General features: G+C 40.0%; 2 protein-coding genes across 5 annotated transcripts in view; one reads left to right on the top strand and one right to left on the bottom strand.

The window, feature by feature from the left end:
- Nucleotides 1–2,072, top strand: part of AP1S2 (adaptor related protein complex 1 subunit sigma 2) — a 30,466-nt gene extending 28,394 nt beyond the window's left edge. For all 3 annotated transcript variants that reach the window (XR_009214275.1, XR_009214276.1, XM_032756626.2), the window contains one exon: nucleotides 502–2,072. Coding sequence is in view for 1 of the 3 variants with exons in the window: in XM_032756626.2 (XP_032612517.1) it covers nucleotides 502–549 (48 nt within the window). In the remaining 2 variants the exon portion in view is untranslated. The remainder of the gene's footprint in view (nucleotides 1–501) is intronic.
- A 1,549-nt stretch (nucleotides 2,073–3,621) lies between these two features.
- The window catches only part of ZRSR2 (zinc finger CCCH-type, RNA binding motif and serine/arginine rich 2), a 41,868-nt gene continuing 28,101 nt past the window's right edge, over nucleotides 3,622–17,388 (bottom strand). Inside the window, exons 8-12 of one of the 2 annotated variants that reach the window (XR_009214274.1) lie at nucleotides 12,285–12,498; nucleotides 9,532–9,587; nucleotides 7,862–7,971; nucleotides 4,246–5,137; nucleotides 3,622–3,636 (exon numbers count right to left, since the gene is read on the bottom strand). Coding sequence is in view for 1 of the 2 variants with exons in the window: in XM_032756622.2 (XP_032612513.1) it covers nucleotides 4,638–5,137; nucleotides 7,862–7,971; nucleotides 9,532–9,587; nucleotides 12,285–12,498 (880 nt within the window). In the remaining variant the exon portion in view is untranslated. Of the gene's footprint in view, nucleotides 3,637–4,136; nucleotides 5,138–7,861; nucleotides 7,972–9,531; nucleotides 9,588–12,284; nucleotides 12,499–17,388 lie in introns of those variants that run through there. The other variant, XM_032756622.2, reaches the window with a different exon arrangement.

Here is a 17,388-nt window from a genome sequence, read left to right as displayed (position 1 = left end):
CTGGGAAGATAGCTGTTTCTGAAGACTTGCCGCTGTGGACACAGTTAACTAAAAACTCCAAGAGGAAGACATTTCTATAAATGCATGTGACAAAAAGCATGGAACACAACAGTAGGCAAAGAACTGTGGGAACTCGGAGGGAAGGGGTTTTGAATTTTACCACTAAGATAACTTATCTTTCATATATATAATTGAGTAGCAATGATTTCATAAATTGCCAGCAGGTTTGCATTGGGCTTGACTGCTTTTTGCATGACAGCAACGGCATCTAGCACATTGGTAGGTAATTAGCGGGTACTTAATAAATGCTGAAAACGTCCTTTTGTGGTCTCCAATTTTGGGGGCACAAAACCCTAAATAACCAATGGCTGTCACTAGTAGAATGCTACTGTGACATGCTTTCTTGATTCTCTGAAACAAGTATGTTCTTCCATGTCAATGTTTCACATTCTCAAGACTCCCTGGATCTGCTTACCAGAGTCTCACATTTTCCCTCCACAGGAAGCTGAAACCCCACGTAGTGTTCTTGAAGAAATTGGACTGACATAACCCTCCTCCCTTGTTGATGACTTCTTGTGGCATTTCACACACTGTAGATGGTCACTCCCTTCATGTCCATGTTAGCTCATGGTGTAAGATGATGTCTTGTCAGTATTACTGTTTTGCTAAGCCGCTTCATTGATGCCTACACAATTTTTTTTTTTAAAGGGAACTTTAGTTAATTAAGTGATAAGGGACTTAAATATGAATTAGAATGGTGCAGAAAAAGATACCTTTTCTGGATATTTTAAAGTTTAAAGGTCAGTTTCTCTTAATCTGATTATGTGCACATATGAAAATGGCACATATACATGTAAAATCAATCAGGCAGTATACATTTATTAATTACTGTATTTGACAAAGGAAACTCTTAAATTATAATGTGAAACCTGGTTTTATGAAACCAAAGACTAGTGCAGCATTTCAGCATATGTAAAAAAAAAAAAAGGGAACTGACATGTCACATATCAAATGAATGGAAACTTTGTTGAAACTTTAAAAAGCAAATTTACTCCAGTATTGGAAATTACATACCTTTTTTTTTTAAAAAAAAAAAAAGGGAATACAGATTATTTTTAATGACTGAATTGGAGTGATACTTCTTACACTAAAAATTATTTCTTAGGCATTCTGAATCTGGGATGAGAAACAGGATTGTTTCACAATAGTAAGCACATAATTTTTAAGGCCAAGGCACATTTGACTCCTCAGATGAATTTTTTGTGGTCATAGTCACATACTTAGTTGTTTTTGATGCCCCAAAATAAAGTGAGAATGTTAATTTGCCAGGAATTCTTCATAACAGTATCTTACAAAAAACGTGTTGCTCTCTTCACAGTGTTATGTGTAAAGTCATTGTTTAAAGCACGAATGTTCCCTTTGGGGTACTTGTTAAAGCTAAATTTATTTTGCTTCCCTCCACTTTGAAGTGCTGCACACTTTACAGCAGCTTCCTTTCTTTCCATGGCACTGCCTAGTTAACAGAAGTCTTATAAAAATTTAAAAAGACACGTTTCATATAAAAAAGTGAGAGTTGAATGAGGTAAAATGGCATTAGTTGGCTCTATATTTTTTAAAGCTATATAATTGTTCAGCGTCACTTTTCTAAGTACTTATACATATCTAAACATGTCTTCATGGTTTATATTTTCACTTGTATATGCTGGGCTGGATTAAGCTTTGTTGTGATTGTGACCAACATTCAGGCCACGTGAGCACTGTCTTATCACATCGCCAATTAGTTGTAATAAACGTTCAACGTACAAACACTGGAGTGTGTTTTTATCTCTTTCCAAAAGTTTGTCAAACTATGGAGAGCTGCTGAAGGAAGAATTTCTAATTTTTTTTCAGTAAAATGTTGAAAATTCCCCTCTATTTGAATATGGTGGTTGTTATAAGCACACACAAGATACATGGTGGAAGATCTAAGGAGTCTTCATGTACTTCATTAAAAAATAACATGGATTCCATGCTACTGAGAGCCTATCTACACATTTATTTTCAATCAATAAATGCTGCTTTTAAAACCTTGATGCAGTTGACTTTTCTACTCTTTCTGTATGAACAACTTAGACTGTTACTCAAAAGGTATTTCAAATCAACTGGATTCCTCTTACCTCCTTGTGAACTGAAGGTGCTAGCACATGCAACAGAAAGGGACTAATATTTGCAGACTGTACTACCTAACCTATGCAACAAATCAAATCTATGGTTAACATGATAGTTAAGGGGCCTCCTATTACTACAGATAGGAAATGTTACATTCTAAAACTGGGATATTTAAGAAGGAGGCAGGAACTACCATCAAATTAAGTTGCTAGTCTACTGGAAAAAAAGACGTTTATAGGTTTAAAAAGCCTCCAACATGCAGCTAGCTATTCACTGAAAACAGGCCTGTGGGTTTCTGCCAGCAATGTATAGTTGGAATTTTTGAAACATAAATAGCAATCAGGCAATATATATTAACGAATAAATTTAAGTTCAAGATGGACATTTACCAGGATAATGAACCAGTCAGTGGTTTAAAAACTTCCTGCCCTTCTACCCTGCCTATTAACATTTGAGGGGAAAGTCATCAATATCTCAGTTGCCTTGAGCTCAAGATGGTGGTTTTCTTTCTTATCCTCCATGATTTATTAAGACTTCAGCTTTGCAGACCACATTTAATTGCATATATCTTGACTATTTACAAAGTATTAAAAATACTGAATTTAATGATAATTACTTGGTGTTACTGAAATCAGTAGATAGTTCTAGGTCAATCATTTTCAGGATGAAGCAGGCATTTAGAGTCTGGAACAAATCCAACTTTTTAAAGTGAAATTATCCTGGACCACATGCATGATTTCTTTTATTGACTACACATTAAAGAACTCTCATCCTTAACAGATAATCATGCAGAAATCCCAATTTTGAGGAAACTTTCTTCCTATTTAAATTTCGTTAACGTTTCATTATTTTATGTATGTTTTAAGTCCTTATTCCCAAATCTCAAATTGACAAATGTCACATGCTCCAAAATTCAAGATCCCAAGTATGTCAATGGAAAGTCACAAAAAATTGATAAAGCTGGAGAGCATCTTATTTATGATCAGAAATCTAGGTATAATATTTTGCCTGAAGCTTTTTCTGCATTAGGTTCTATTCTCTGACCATTCTGTTAAGATTTTTATACCAGGATTGCTTTAACACTAGGCATATTTAGTACCAATGACCCTAATATTCCTGGAAATGACAAAAATAAACTTTACTCCTATATAAAGAACTTTCCAACACACTATTTAAGAAAGTACACCATGACAGCCCTCAGCTGAAGAGTAGGAGGAAAAAAAATGGACTTTGCCCATCAGTACTTTAAAACTGAGAAAATGAACTTTAAAGCAAAAAAGCTGTTCAGCTATTACATATAGAAAAATCCAATAGATTATTAATAAAAGGCAAACAAGCAGGGCACAGTGGCGCTCACCTGTAGTTTCAGCTCTTCAGGAGGCTGAGCCAAGAGGATTGCTTGAGCCCGGGAGTTTGAGGCTATAGTGCACAGTGATCATGTGAACAGCCACTGCCCTCCAGCCTGGGCAACACAGCAAGACCCTGTTTCTAAAAAAAGGGGTAGGGGGCCAACAAGAATCAAAAAACATTAAATATATGAACACATAAAATTTATCAAGTTGGTAAGGATTAAAATTACTTGGCATTGTGGGAGCAGCGAAGTTTATAGACATAATAAATTTTTTATAGTCTACTGGCAGGCAACTTGGAAATATTTTAGCATTCATCTCCTTGATGCAATTTATCCTAACGAAATGATCAAAAATATGTGGAAGTATTTAAGAAAATCCATCACAGGATTGTTTTCAGCACAGGATTCTTTAATAGTACAAAATTAAAAATCTAACGATGAGGATATGGTTGAAAAAACTGATCCATATTGTGCAGTGAATAAAACGAAGAATAGGGCTTGATGAAATATGACAATGCTTCCTGTGAATAAAAGCATATTCAACTGCATTCATATATGTTCTTTGTATTAAAAAATGTGTACATAGGGCTGGGTGTGGTGGCTCACACCTATAATCCCAGCGCTTTGGGAAGACAAGGTGGGAGGACCACGTGAGCCCAGGAGTTCAAGACCAGCTTGGGCAACATGGCAAAACGCTGTCTCCACAAAAAAATGTTTAAAAATTAGCCAGGTGTGGTGGTGTGTACCTTGTAGTCTCAGCTACTTGGCTGGCTGAGATGGGAAGATCACCTGACCCAAGAGTTTGAGGCTGTAGTGAGCTACGATCATGCCACTGCTCGTGAGAACCTCTCTCTAAAAAAAAAAGAAGAAAGTGTACACACTAAAACAATGCTCCAATGTTTAGTTCTGTCTCAGGGTTAGGATTACAAGTAATTTTCATGTTGTTATTTATGTATTTTATGTTTTCTATACTAATCATACTTCATGATTATAAGAGAATAAAAATATTTTTAAATAGAATTCCAGGCTACACAAGGTTCAGCCAGACTTGTGAACCCATCTGCGTTCATAGCCTTCTATCCGAGTATGTAGCAACCATAATAAATAAGATATACAATCATTTAAGAACAAAACTAGTTTATTTGGATTTGGGACTCTGAACAGTTCTGTCTCTATTACCCGACCTCCTCCTGCCACGACTTCGGGACCTAGAGGAACTTTGGCTCCGGCTGCGGCGGCTCCTGCGGCTCCGGCTCCGGCTGCCCCGGCCCCGGCTGTGGTCCCTGCTGCGGTCCCTATTTCTTCCTCTGCTTCGTGAATTGTGCCTCTCCCGACTCTTTGATGTGCGTTTGTGAGATTTCTTCCCCCTGTGACTACTCCTTTTCCTCTCCGATTCCCCATTTCTTTTGTAGGAGTGGTCTGGACTAGGGTTTCTCCTTCCCCGCAGCCTGCTGTAGTAGTCATCGTGGTGGCCCATCCTCTCTCTCCTTTCGGAGTTCTTCCCAAAGGAGGAGCCAGTCCGATCTGGAGACAAGTAGATGTCCCTATTAGCTTCCCAGAATTCATTGTTGGGATTTCTGAACACATGAAGAAAGTTGCAGTGCTTTCCTCTTGGACATTGTTGTATTTCAAATAAACCTGCAATGGCACAGTGATGAAACAGCACTTATCATTGCGTATTCTGAAGATGCTACTTTATCCTTTTCAGAAGGTACATTTCTGATATTTGGATACGCTAGAACTATTTTCTACTGTGTATTATGTAAAAGGGGCTTACATAAATTGATGTCATAATTTGGTTCCCACGATTTCAAATATGCTCTAACAAATGACATTCTGAAAGGTAACAAATCAGAAGTTTTCATTAAGCAGAATAGCCTGTGCCCCTATTGGATTATGGTGCAGACTGCCACTGAACATTATCTTTTCCAGTTTTCACCTTCCCACTGATTGACGATTTTGATCCCTGATTAACATCAAATAACCAGCTCTTTGGGTCCCTGTGGTAGCATGGTTTGATGGCATGGAGGTGACAGGCCAGAACCACTGGTCAAAAGAGAAGGCCTGGCCAGGCGCAGTGGCTCACACCTGTAATCCTAACACTTTGGGAGGCTGAGGCAGGCAGATCACCTGAGGTCAGGAGTTTGAGACCAGCCTGGCCAACATGGCGAAACCCCATCTCTACTAAAAATACAAAAATTAGCTGGGCGTGGTGGCAGGCGCTTGTAATTCCAGCTACTCAGGAGGCTGAGGCAGGAGAATCACTTAAACCCAGGAGGTGGAGGTTGCAGTGAGCCAAAATCATGCCACTGCACTCCAGCCCTGGGCGACAGAGTGAGACTCACTCTCAAAAAAAAAAAAAAAAAAAAAAAAAGGAGAAGGCCTATTAAACATAGAGGAGTCTATATTTTCTTTACACTTTAAGTATAAGATTATAAACAAGGCCGGGCGCAGTGGCTCACGCTTGTAATCCCAGCACTTTGGGAGGCCGAGGCGGGTGGATCACGAGGTCAGGAGATCGAGACCACGGTGAAACCCCGTCTCTACTAAAAATACAAAAAATTAGCCAGGCGTGGTGGCGGGCACCTGTAGTCCCAGCTACTCGGAGAGGCTGAGGCAGGAGAATGGTGTGAACCCGGGAGGCGGAGCTTGCAGTGAGCCGAGATTGTGCCACTGCACTCCAGCCTGGGCGACAGAGCGAGACTCCGCCTCAAAAAAAAAAAAAAAAAAGATTATAAACATTACACTAATGCTTCAAATTCACTAAGTGCTTTTAATACAGAAGACTCTTACCACAGATAAAATCCATTCAAACAATTTTGAGATCTTTGGGGTTCTCAAACGTTTTTTAAAAGCAGTAAATTCCCCAGATATGCACAACAGTTAGAAGTGAAATACCTCTGTACCACACACTATATACAAAAATTAACTCAAACTGTATCCAAGACCTAAATGTTAAGAAATGAAACTATGAGTCTGAAGAAAACATACAAGTAAATCTTTGTGACCCTGGGCTAAGCAATGTCATCCTAGATGTGACACCAAAACAAACAAAAAATAGGTAAGCTGGACTTCATCAAAATGTAAAACTTGTATTTCAAAAGAACATGAAGTGAAAAGAACCTACAAAATGGGAGAAAATATTTGCAAATCATATTTGTGACCAGGTACTTGTATGGAGAATATACCAAGAACTCTTACAACTCAATAATAAAAAGACAAAGAGCCTAGTTAGAAAACAGGCAAAGGATCCAGACAGACATCTCTCCAAAGAAGACATACAAATGGCCAATAATGAAAAGATGCTCAGTGTCTTTAGTCAATAAGGAAGATAAAGCTTTTTTTTTTTTTTAATGAAATAGTCCCCTGCTTTGGAGGAGTCAAGGTCACACTCAGAAGCTCCTCACTGAAATCACACTGGATTCCCAGGAACTGACAAAAGTAACTGCCTTTATGGAGCGAACAATTCCACCTCTTTCATCCCCCGAGCCTTTAAACTTAAAGTGTAATGGTTCTTCTGGTTTCCCTTAGCCAGGAATCCTAAAATCTTTCTTTTCCCTTCATAAATGGTTTCAGAATGACAGCATCCAGGAAGACAAGCTTGCCAAAGATTCTGACTTTGTGTTAAGCAGGCATGTACACAGCAAAGAAACACAAGTAAAGGGTAAGATAAGTGCTCCCCAGAGGCATTTAGAGTTCATCTCTTTTCACCTAGGGAACAGCTCACTGAGAGAAATCAGAACATAACCAGGCCTTCAAAACTGCTGGCTACTCTCTGCACAAGACTGGATCATTTCCTGATTGGGTTGCCACTGTCCGATGTCAGTCTGACTGCATGCATGTTTAACTGATCCCAAGCCTACAATTAGCCTCTAGTGCACAGAAGCATGTATTCCAAGTAAGGCAGGAAATGCTATGGGTAAGGTAATGTAGGTGGTGATGACGGAAGATTCATTAGGGATAAAGATGGAAAGAAAGAAACAGCTCAAGTGAGGTGAGCCAATGAATAGAAAATACCTCTGAAACTGCAACAAGGGAAATGGGGCTTCCACAGACGTAAACTACTCAGGCTTCCTGATTTGTCAGACACAGAGCCCAGGACTGAAGATTGGCCCAACTCTCACCAATACGTTGTGACCTCAGTCACTTCATCTATCAAGTGACTCATGAGGTCGGTTACAGATCTAAACTGTGGTGTTCTTTATATAAAGTTCTCTGCTCATCTACTGTGTGAGGCAAAAAGCTATGCCTCACCACTTGAAAATACTGGGTTTCCCCCAAATACTGGGTTTCCCCCAAAGAATATCCCTTTATATAGCAGTGGAACAATTGAGGAAAAAAAATCATCACTTTGTCTTTTACCACAAATCGCCATTTTCCAGCGGGTCACGGGGCAGAATTCACACTGCAGCTGTCGTCCTGCATACCATCGTCCGTTAAACAGAGAAAGGGCTGCTTGGCATTCTTCTTCCCTTTAAACCAAAAATCAAATGATATGCTTTACAGTAACTTCCTAATATGCAGATTAGCGCTACTATTAATTAACCCCGTTATTAATTTATTGTAGGACCACCAAGTTCACTGATTTTATACCTAGGGAAGAGTCATTAAAATGTTCAAGCTCCCAAAGCTCACAATTTATTCAGGAACCCTTTTTACTAACCCTCGGAGAGGTTTCAATGCATGGAAATTGGCCTGAATGAAAGCATCTTAATCCAAAAGATTGGACCATTAAAAATGCAGAAGTGTTTTCCATTATTAGGGCCTATTCTTTCTCAGATAGGATTGCTGTTCTTCTTATTACACTGGTTAATTTAACCCATTAGCCACGGTGTGGCCTAGGCAAACAGCAAGATAAGAAGAAATGATACATTAATTGCTCTCTTAGCTGGTCAAATGCACACTAAGATGATTTGGGGCTTCAATCTCTGGCTCTTTCACTATAAATGCTTTTATGTTCTCTATTCTAGTTATCCCTTATTAGTTTGTATTTTAATCATTAAAATTATGAGTAATAATGTAACTATATTGTAAAACATTCAAAACTATGTAAATATATAAAGAATGAAATATAAATGTATTATTTTTTTCTTTTTGAGATGGAGTCTTACTCTCACTCTGTCCCCCAGGCTAGAGTGTCGTGGTACAGTCATACCTCACTGCAGCCTCGACCTCCTGGGCTCAAGTGATCCTCCTGCCTCAGCCTCACAAATAGCTGGGACTACCAGCACATGCCACCACATTTGGCTAATTTTTAAATTTTTTTGTAGAGATGAGGTCTCTTCAAGCGATTCTCCTGTCTCAGCCTCCCGAGTAGCTGGGATTACAGGTGCCTGCCACCACGCCCGGCACATTTTCTGTATTTTTAGTAGAGATGGGGTTTTGCCATGTTGACCAGGCTGGTCTCGAACTCCTGGTCTCAAGCAATCCTCCCATTTCAGCCTCCAAAAGTGTTGGGATGACAGGTGTGAGCCACCATGCCCGGCTTATATTATTTTCACATCCATTCTATATTTCTGTTTCAACTCTTAATATTTGTTTTAAATATTTAGATGTATTTAAACTTTAGTTTTATTTAAATATTTTAAAATATATGAAAGCTGGGCCAAGCACAGTGGCTCATGCCTGTAATCCCAATACTTTGGGAGGCCGAGGCGGGTGGATCATCTGAGGTCAGGAGTTCGAGACCAGCCTGGTCATCATGGTAAAACCCTATCTCTACTAAAAATACAAAAAATTAGCTGGGCGTGGTGGCAGGCACCTGTAATCCCAGCTACTCAGGAGGCTGAGGCAGGAGAATCACTTGAACCTGGGAGGTGGAGGTGGCAGTGAGCTGAGACCACGCCATTGCACTCGAGCCTGGGCAACAAGAGCGAAACTCCGTCTCAAAAGAAAAAAATAAAATAAAAATAAAAACATAAGAAATAAAATATACGAAAGCCATATATCCAGTGGAAAAACCCCAGACATCAACAGAAACAGAACAACAAACTGTGACAAATCAGGAAGACATCCACAAGCAGAATACTTACGACTGGTACTGAACATATACATTGCCCCTCAGGTGAGGTTCCAAATTGCAGCTGACCTAGGGAGCAATGAAGAATGCTATCACAAAAAATTCAGGAAAAGAAACCGGCCATTCATCAAATGTTGTTTGTCCAGGCTAACATTCCCCAAAGTAGTTACCAATCAAAGATTGCAAAATAGAGATACTAGCTGACTCTTGCATCTATTTAAGGCATACTTGGCACATGGCAGCATGCCTGATCCCTGTTGGTCCGGGTCTGTTTTCTCCCACAAATATGAAATGTTTCACACATCCATAAAAATACAGAAGATATCAATCAGCCTATATATACACTACCCAGATTTAACACTAACGTTTTCCACTTTTGAATGAGAATATTTACATATGTAAAACATTAAAGACCCAGTTGAAGCCCTTCTATCCCATTCTTCTCCCTCCTCCATCACATAGGTGAACACTCTCCACAGGCTGAGTGTAGCCTTCACATTCCAAACACAAACACACACATACATACATAGACCTACACAGACACAAATACAAATACACAGATACAGGCATATATACATACATCATATGCATGCCAAAACCCACACATATGTATCATACATATAAATGTCTTTTATAATGGGTATACACATATTTATGTATACATATGCAAAGCAACAGTTAATATGTATTGATAAACAACATACAGTGTTGCTTTGTATGTTTTAAAATTTTACATAAATAGTATTTATTCCATATTCTTTTTTCAAGATGTAGTCACATAAACTTAACTACTGTATACTGGATATACCAAATAATAAAACTTATCTACTCTAGAATGATGGTTTTTCAAGATGCTTCCAATTTTTCATCCACAAACAGTACCGCAGTCAGCATTCTTCAACAGGTCTCTGTGGGTATAAAGAGCTCTCTACTGTGCATAGCCAGGAGTGTGCCAATTTATAGGTTACACGTACCTTCACTAGGTATTGACCAACTGCTCTCTGAAGTGGTTTTACTAATGTGCACATCCTCATCTACTCTTGGTATTAACAGAATTTATAATTTTTTGCCTCATAGGTGTGAATATCATCCCATTTTCATATGTACTGTCCCTATTACTAGTTAAGTTAAATATTTGATCATTTGCCTTCAACAATGACAAATCTGATTTGTTTTTATATAATAGTATATAAAAAGGTCCTCAAATATTCATACTAGTGTTTGTGTTTATGTTCAAAATGAATCTATAATTTTACAAATTTGTTCCAGAGTATTTTTCTTAGGGTATCCAAAAACGAGCAGGATCCATACTCAATGAAAGTTTGTAACACCACCCTTAGAAGGAAGAATAAAAGGCCTCGGGAATCCATGTCAGCTGTGCAAGCTAGTGTGAGAGAACTCTAAACAAAAGAAAAAAATACGTTGTGGTGGTTGTGGTTTGTGGGTGCAGCCTGTCGCAAGTAAGGGTGCAATTTCCATTAACTACTCTGAAGTTCTGAAAGCAGCCCTCCCATTACCGTTTCACAGAAGCAGTATAATCAAGAAACCCTACGAGGAAAACCACTGATGTAATCCAGTCCCCTCACTTTCAGGATAAGGAAAAGGCAGGAAGAAGTGACAAGGCTAGTCAAACCACATGGCCTCCTCGGCCAATGCTTCTAACATGGTATTGTGTGGGTGTGACCGGGCAGTACCACTTTAGCAGTTATTGCTGTGCTGACAAGTAGTGTGAAGACAGGAAGGCACATGCCCCAGAAACAAAAGGTTAAGGAGGAAAAAAAAAATAAAAAGAATTTTTAAAAATCTTGAAGTCAGTTGATAGAAGTATAGCCTTAAATGTCAGGAATATCTTTGTTTTTGGGGGGCTGTTCCAACTTTTCATCATCATTTGCAACTTGCAGGAAAAAAAATCACGGTTTTATTCCTGTCTTTTCCCAAATTATGGGACAATTTCCCTGCCTTAACATAACAAAGGCATTCCAGTTCAGATCTGATGAAATCACAGACAAGGCAGGAAGCTTCACCCTGTTAGAATTCAACTAATGGGTCCTGGGAGCAGCAGAGATTACATCTGGCCTTACCCTTGCATTAAGGAATATTTTTAAATAATTATGTGTCATCTGAATGCCTTTATCACCAAGTATGCTGCATCACAGACCATGGTTTGTATAATACTATATTCACTATTGAAAGTATCCAATGAATAAAAACAATGTAAAAAAAAGCAGGGGGGTAGGTGGTGAAATCTAGATTCACGTGATTTATGTTCCTGTGTGGCTCCAGAAGAAAGAACATACACCTTGGGTGGAAGCTAAGTCGGCACTGTCAACACAATGCACCAACAAACTTAGTGAGTGAAGTTGTGCCACACTGTACACGGAAGCCACCTACAGAGGAAGGAAGGGAATGCACCCTTTGTCACATGCAGCTTCTAAGTGAAGGACTGGATGGCTATGTGCAGGGGACCTGATACAGAGAATTCATGTGCTGGAAATGAATTGGAGCACAAAGCTACTAAATAAATGAAAGATCCTTTCCAATCTAGATCCCTAGCATTCAGGAAATACCATGCTAATACATGTTTATGATTTCATGTGGTATTGACGTGACATTGGCAATGAGGTAGGGAGTGGAAAGAAAGAGGGAAGTCACATTTATAGAGTGCCAGCGTGCCTGACCCCAGCTGAGCCTGTGTCCCAGCTCTCTTGTGCCATTAAGTACTGCAGGGTGAAGCAAACCAGTCCCCTCCTCCACACGCATGCCCACCTTGAACTGAATCACTTTCCCCACGTTCTTGAACTCGGGCAACACATCCTCATAGAAATCTAGGAACTGTTGGTAGGTTTCTTCCTCGCTGTACTCCAGGCTTGCGTCAGGGTCATAGTCATCCCTCCTGCACTGCTCCATTCCAAACGTCGTAAACATGCTCTTAATAAGAAGGGTAGGACTGGATGTTGGGAAATTATGTTTACGTGAACATCTGTGTATGAAAGAAAAGCTTAAATTCACTAGACCAATAGTTGAAAATTACACACAAAACACCTGCTTTAGACCAGGCGTGGTGGCTCACGCCTGTAATCCCAACACTTTGGGAGGCTGAGGTGGGCGAATCACCTGAGGTCCAGAGTTTGAGACCAGCCTGGCTAACATGGTGAAACCCCAATTCTACTAAAAATACAAAAAATTTGCTGGGCATGTTGGCGTGTACCTGTAGTGCCTCTAATCCCAGCTACTCAGGAGGCTGAGGCAGGAGAATCGCTTGAACCCGGGTGGCGGAGGTTGCAGTGAGCTGAGATTGCGTCATTGCACTCCAGCTTGGGCAACAAGAGCGAAACTCCGTCTCAAACAAAAAACAAAGAAAAAAACACTTGCTTTAAATTTTGAGATAGAAACTCATGTAATTTAGTTGTTTTGACTTAACTGAAAGGTAATAAACCCCAGTCAGATGCCAAGTTTCAGCGCTTAAGAGGATTTTTTTAAGTGTTGAAACTTGGCACTTGCTGTTTTAATGTCAAGTTGGAAACATTTCAAAGTTCATATACCATTCAACTGCCTTTGAATGAAGTTCAGGAAGCCTATACATGTTGAACCATAGAGGAAAAAAAGGCCCGCTGATTGGTGTGACAGGATGTGGTGATAGGCATGAAGATGTCACATGCGGGACTGCTGAGAGGAAGGTGGGAACTAACAATGCAATCCTGGTTCTGTACAATCGTCAGTGGACTCAATGTTTAGATAATATAGTAATCCAAGAATTTCCAATTAATGAAGCAATTCAATCTGATCTGTGTACAGCATCTTGTAGCTTTCATGGCGTTTTTACATTTTTCCCCTCTGGTCCTTTTATCCCTTTAGGACAGTGGGGGCTAGTATTTTCTCCACTTTGCAAAGAAGGAAGCTGAGACCTAGAAAAGCACACTTGCCCAAGTCATATGGCTTGGAAGAGAGGGATCCAAGACATCTGCATTAATCTGCAATCTGGTGCCTGTTCATGATGGGGTGTAATAAATACAATTTGTTTTTGAGACAGGGTCTTGTTCTGTTACACAGGCTGGAGTGCAATGGTATAATCATACTTCACTGCAACCTTGAATTCCCCGGGCTCAAGTGATCCTTCTGCCTCAGCATCTTGAGTAGCTGGCGCATGCCATAGGTGCATGCCACCATGCCCGGATAATTTTATTTTTGTAGGGACAGGGTCTCGCTATGTTGCCCAGGCTGGTCTCGCACTCCTGGCTTCAAGTGATCCTCCTGCCTCAGCCTCCCAAAGCTCTGGGATTACAGGTGTGAGCTACCATACCTGCATCATTTAATTCTTATTTAATGAAGGTGGCTAACCATTATGAAGAACAATTTTCTTTTCATAGTTTAAACTGGACCAAGGCTAAGGTGACCAGGCTGTACCTGAGTAATATTTCAAAAATCCTTCATATGAGTTTACTTTCTTACTTACTTCCTTCTCCTAACATACAATGAGGAGGAAAAATGTAGTTCAAGGTTCCAAATAAACAAAATTTTCCTGGTCAGGTTGCTAGTTAAAAATTGGTAAGACAAAAACTTTTTTTTTTTTTTTGGCAGGAGGGAGTCCACAGAATTTAGGAAGAAAGAGAGTTGAAGAATAGGACGTGTTGGGAAAAAACACCAATGGCCCTGAAATGACGAAATGTTTAATAACACTCACTTTCCATGTCTGTAATGTCTATCTAAGCACCTACTGAGATAATGCTTACAGAATGCCCAGCATACACCATGCTCAGCTCAGAAATGCTTCATCGACGTTCATTAACGTGAAATTTTCTATTTTCCAAATGACCTCCTGGATTATTCAATTAGAGACCTTGTAATTAGATCCCTCTTCCCAACTACTGATAGAACAAAGAGCGAAGACTCAACCTGGCTGGCAACACTAACAGTGAATCAAAATGTTATAAGTATGAAGCATGCACAGAATTAAACAGGGAACCAATTTAATGAGGTTAAAATTCTGCTCAAGGGATTCCTAGATCTGAATGAACTTGGCCCTAGTTCCCAGGATGTCAAATAAGCATTTGTCAGTTTTGGAATAGAACCGAAGTCCCTGTCTGGGGAAAAATCCCATCTGGCCTAAAGACAGTCCTTATCATCTAAGTGTATACAAAAGGCCAGCCCTATAGCTTTTACTGAAAACTCAGCTAAGAGAAGTGACATTTACGAAGGCAGTATAAAGCTGTGGTTCCAAGCCTGTGTGGCTCTCAGAATTACCTGAGAAGAACTGAGATTTCTTACTTCCTACCCTAGACCATCTGATCAGACCTCAAGGGGTGGGGGACCCATATTTTCAAAGTAGCTCCCTACCTGGTCCTGAAGATCAGCCATATTTGGGAACCACTGGTTTAGGGCATAATATTTACCCATTATTCTGATACTTAAGTCAGTTTGCTGCAAAAACCCACAGTTGTTAGATATTACCTTAGGCCAAGGATGGCCAATAAATGGTGTGGGTATCCAAATGCCCCCTCGGGTATAGCTAACTGACTACTCCTCTTTTTCTTCTTCTCAAGAAAGTGCTCCTGGTACGCATTACCTTTGTCCTACATAGAATCCCCGCATTGCGTGTTAAAGTGAAGCTGCAATCATTTATCGAAGGTCACTGTAAGAAACACCCTCATGAAAATCACATATGCAACTGTTATAAAGCATCTATTAAAGTTATTGTCCACCTTCCTATTTAATGTCTTTGTAAAATATTCCATGGGAGAAACCTTTAGAATCTGGTGCCAGAAAAATTTTTGTCTTTCTCGAGATACCACTCATTCTTCCTTTTTGGTAAGAATTACAGCTTATTATCTGCTTGAAATGCATTCAAATATGGAGAAATAAAAATCTGGAGAAAATAACTCACTTTCTCTTCCTTTCCTTGCTTTCAATTTCCTTTACTTTCTCTAACTTAATGCACTAGATCACGAACCTTCTTTAAATCACTTTTGGAAGTGAGGTATAAATAGACCACTAAGTTTTACCTTCCATTAGTAACTATTACCTTTTAGGAGAAAAACAAATAGATTCCCCTCAAAGCTGTGACTCCAAGAAATACCAATTTCAGCATGGCTCTAGAATTGAACTCTGTACTAATTACAAAAACAACCAACCAAAGAAATGCTTAGGTAATGGAAGTGTTCCTCTGATGGTCTGACAAAACTTAACGACAGAGCAGAACGGCTGTACGATCTGGAGCAAGTCACCGAGGCTCTCCATAAAAGGGGAACAGAGCAGTCTACTTGTCTAAAGGGATGGTGCCGGATTTTATAACTGCTAATTTCGCAGAATTTCATGTCACAACTTATCACTTGAATGATGAAAATCTCCACATTGCTGTCATACTTTGATAGTTGTGATGGTAAAATTTCATACGCCTATGAAAATTGTAAGAAATGTTCGTGGCCGGGCGCGGTGGCTCATGCCTGTGATCCCAGCACTTTGGGAGGCTGAGGTGGGTGGATCACGAGGTCAGGAGATCGAGACCATCCTGGCTAACACTGTGAAACACCGTTTCTACTAAAAACGCAAAAAATTAGCCAGGCGTGGTGGCGGGCGCCTGTGGTCCCAGCTACTCAGGAGGCTGAGGCAGGAGAATGGCGTGAACCCGGGAGGTGGAGTTTGCAGTGAGCGGAGATCGCGCCACCGCACTCCAGCCTGGGCGACAGAGCGAGACTCTGTCTCAAAATAAAATAAAATAAAATAAAATAAAATAAAATAAAATAAAATAAAGAAATGTTCGCAAACTAATTTGACCACTGTCCATATTTCCTTGAAATGACTTGAGGAGAGGTGGGGTCTGAGAGCATGACGGGCCATTCCCTCTTCCCACAAGGAAGGGCCTGTCAACCAAGTTCTGGAAATCGTTTAAGACATCTCCCCTCCTCTCACTTACGGCCAACAAAAGGAGAATCAGGCCGGGAGCAGTGGCTCACGCCTGTAATCGCAGCACTTTGGGAGGCTGAGGCAGGTGGATCACGAGGTCAAGAGATCAAGACCATCCTGGCCAACATGGCGAAACCTCGTCTATACTAAAAAATAGAAAAAAAATTAGCCGAGTGTGGTGGCATGCGCCTGTAGTCCCAGCTACTTAGGAGGCTAAGGCAGGAGAATCGCTTGAACCTGGGAGGCAGAGCTTGCAGTGAGCCGAGATCATGCCACTGCACTCCAGCCTGGCAACAGGGCGAGACTCCATCTCAAAAAAAAAAAGGGGGTGAGAATGAAGAATCAGGCTACCATGGGTCTTAAATTTGGAGGAAATGTTAGAGATAGATCCTACATGAGGGATCCTGCAGCTGGAAAACCTTAAATGCAATTTGGTTCAACTACCCATGCAAATGTGAACTTACATGGAGTCTCAGTTGTCTCTGAAAGGTAATTCACAGTGCATTTTTCTTTGGTGGGAAGTTTTTTACACCAATCAATTATTACCATTTCTTGTTCAGATAAAGTGTATATTTGAGAAACGCTTCTAAAAGTATCAAAGGGAATAAAGTCTCTTTCCTTTTCTCAGTTCCCAGTTTTTCAAGAGGAGGCTTTCTACTAGTTAGCAGATCCTGTGACTCTTTTCACAGACATTCCAGACATCTGCAATCCCACCTCTAAAATACAAAAGGACATACACACTCGACATTAGTGGCTCTCAATCCTAGGGCACACTAGAGGCACCTAAGGACATTTTGAAACTAAGGCCACCCAAGTCCCTGGTATTCTTTTATTATTATTATTTATATAATATTTTTATATAAATATATTATTAATATTATTTTTTTATAGATACTAGGTTTTACCATATTGCCCAGGCTGGTGTCAAACTCCTGAGCTCAAGTGATCTGCCTGCCTTGGCCTCCCAACG

This window comes from Hylobates moloch, unplaced genomic scaffold, assembly GCF_009828535.3.
Source record: "Hylobates moloch isolate HMO894 unplaced genomic scaffold, HMol_V3 SCAFFOLD_7, whole genome shotgun sequence".
Classification (NCBI taxonomy): Eukaryota; Metazoa; Chordata; class Mammalia; order Primates; family Hylobatidae; genus Hylobates; species Hylobates moloch.
The sequence above is the reverse complement of the archived record's forward strand: the minus strand, read 5'-3'. Positions and strand labels throughout refer to the sequence as shown.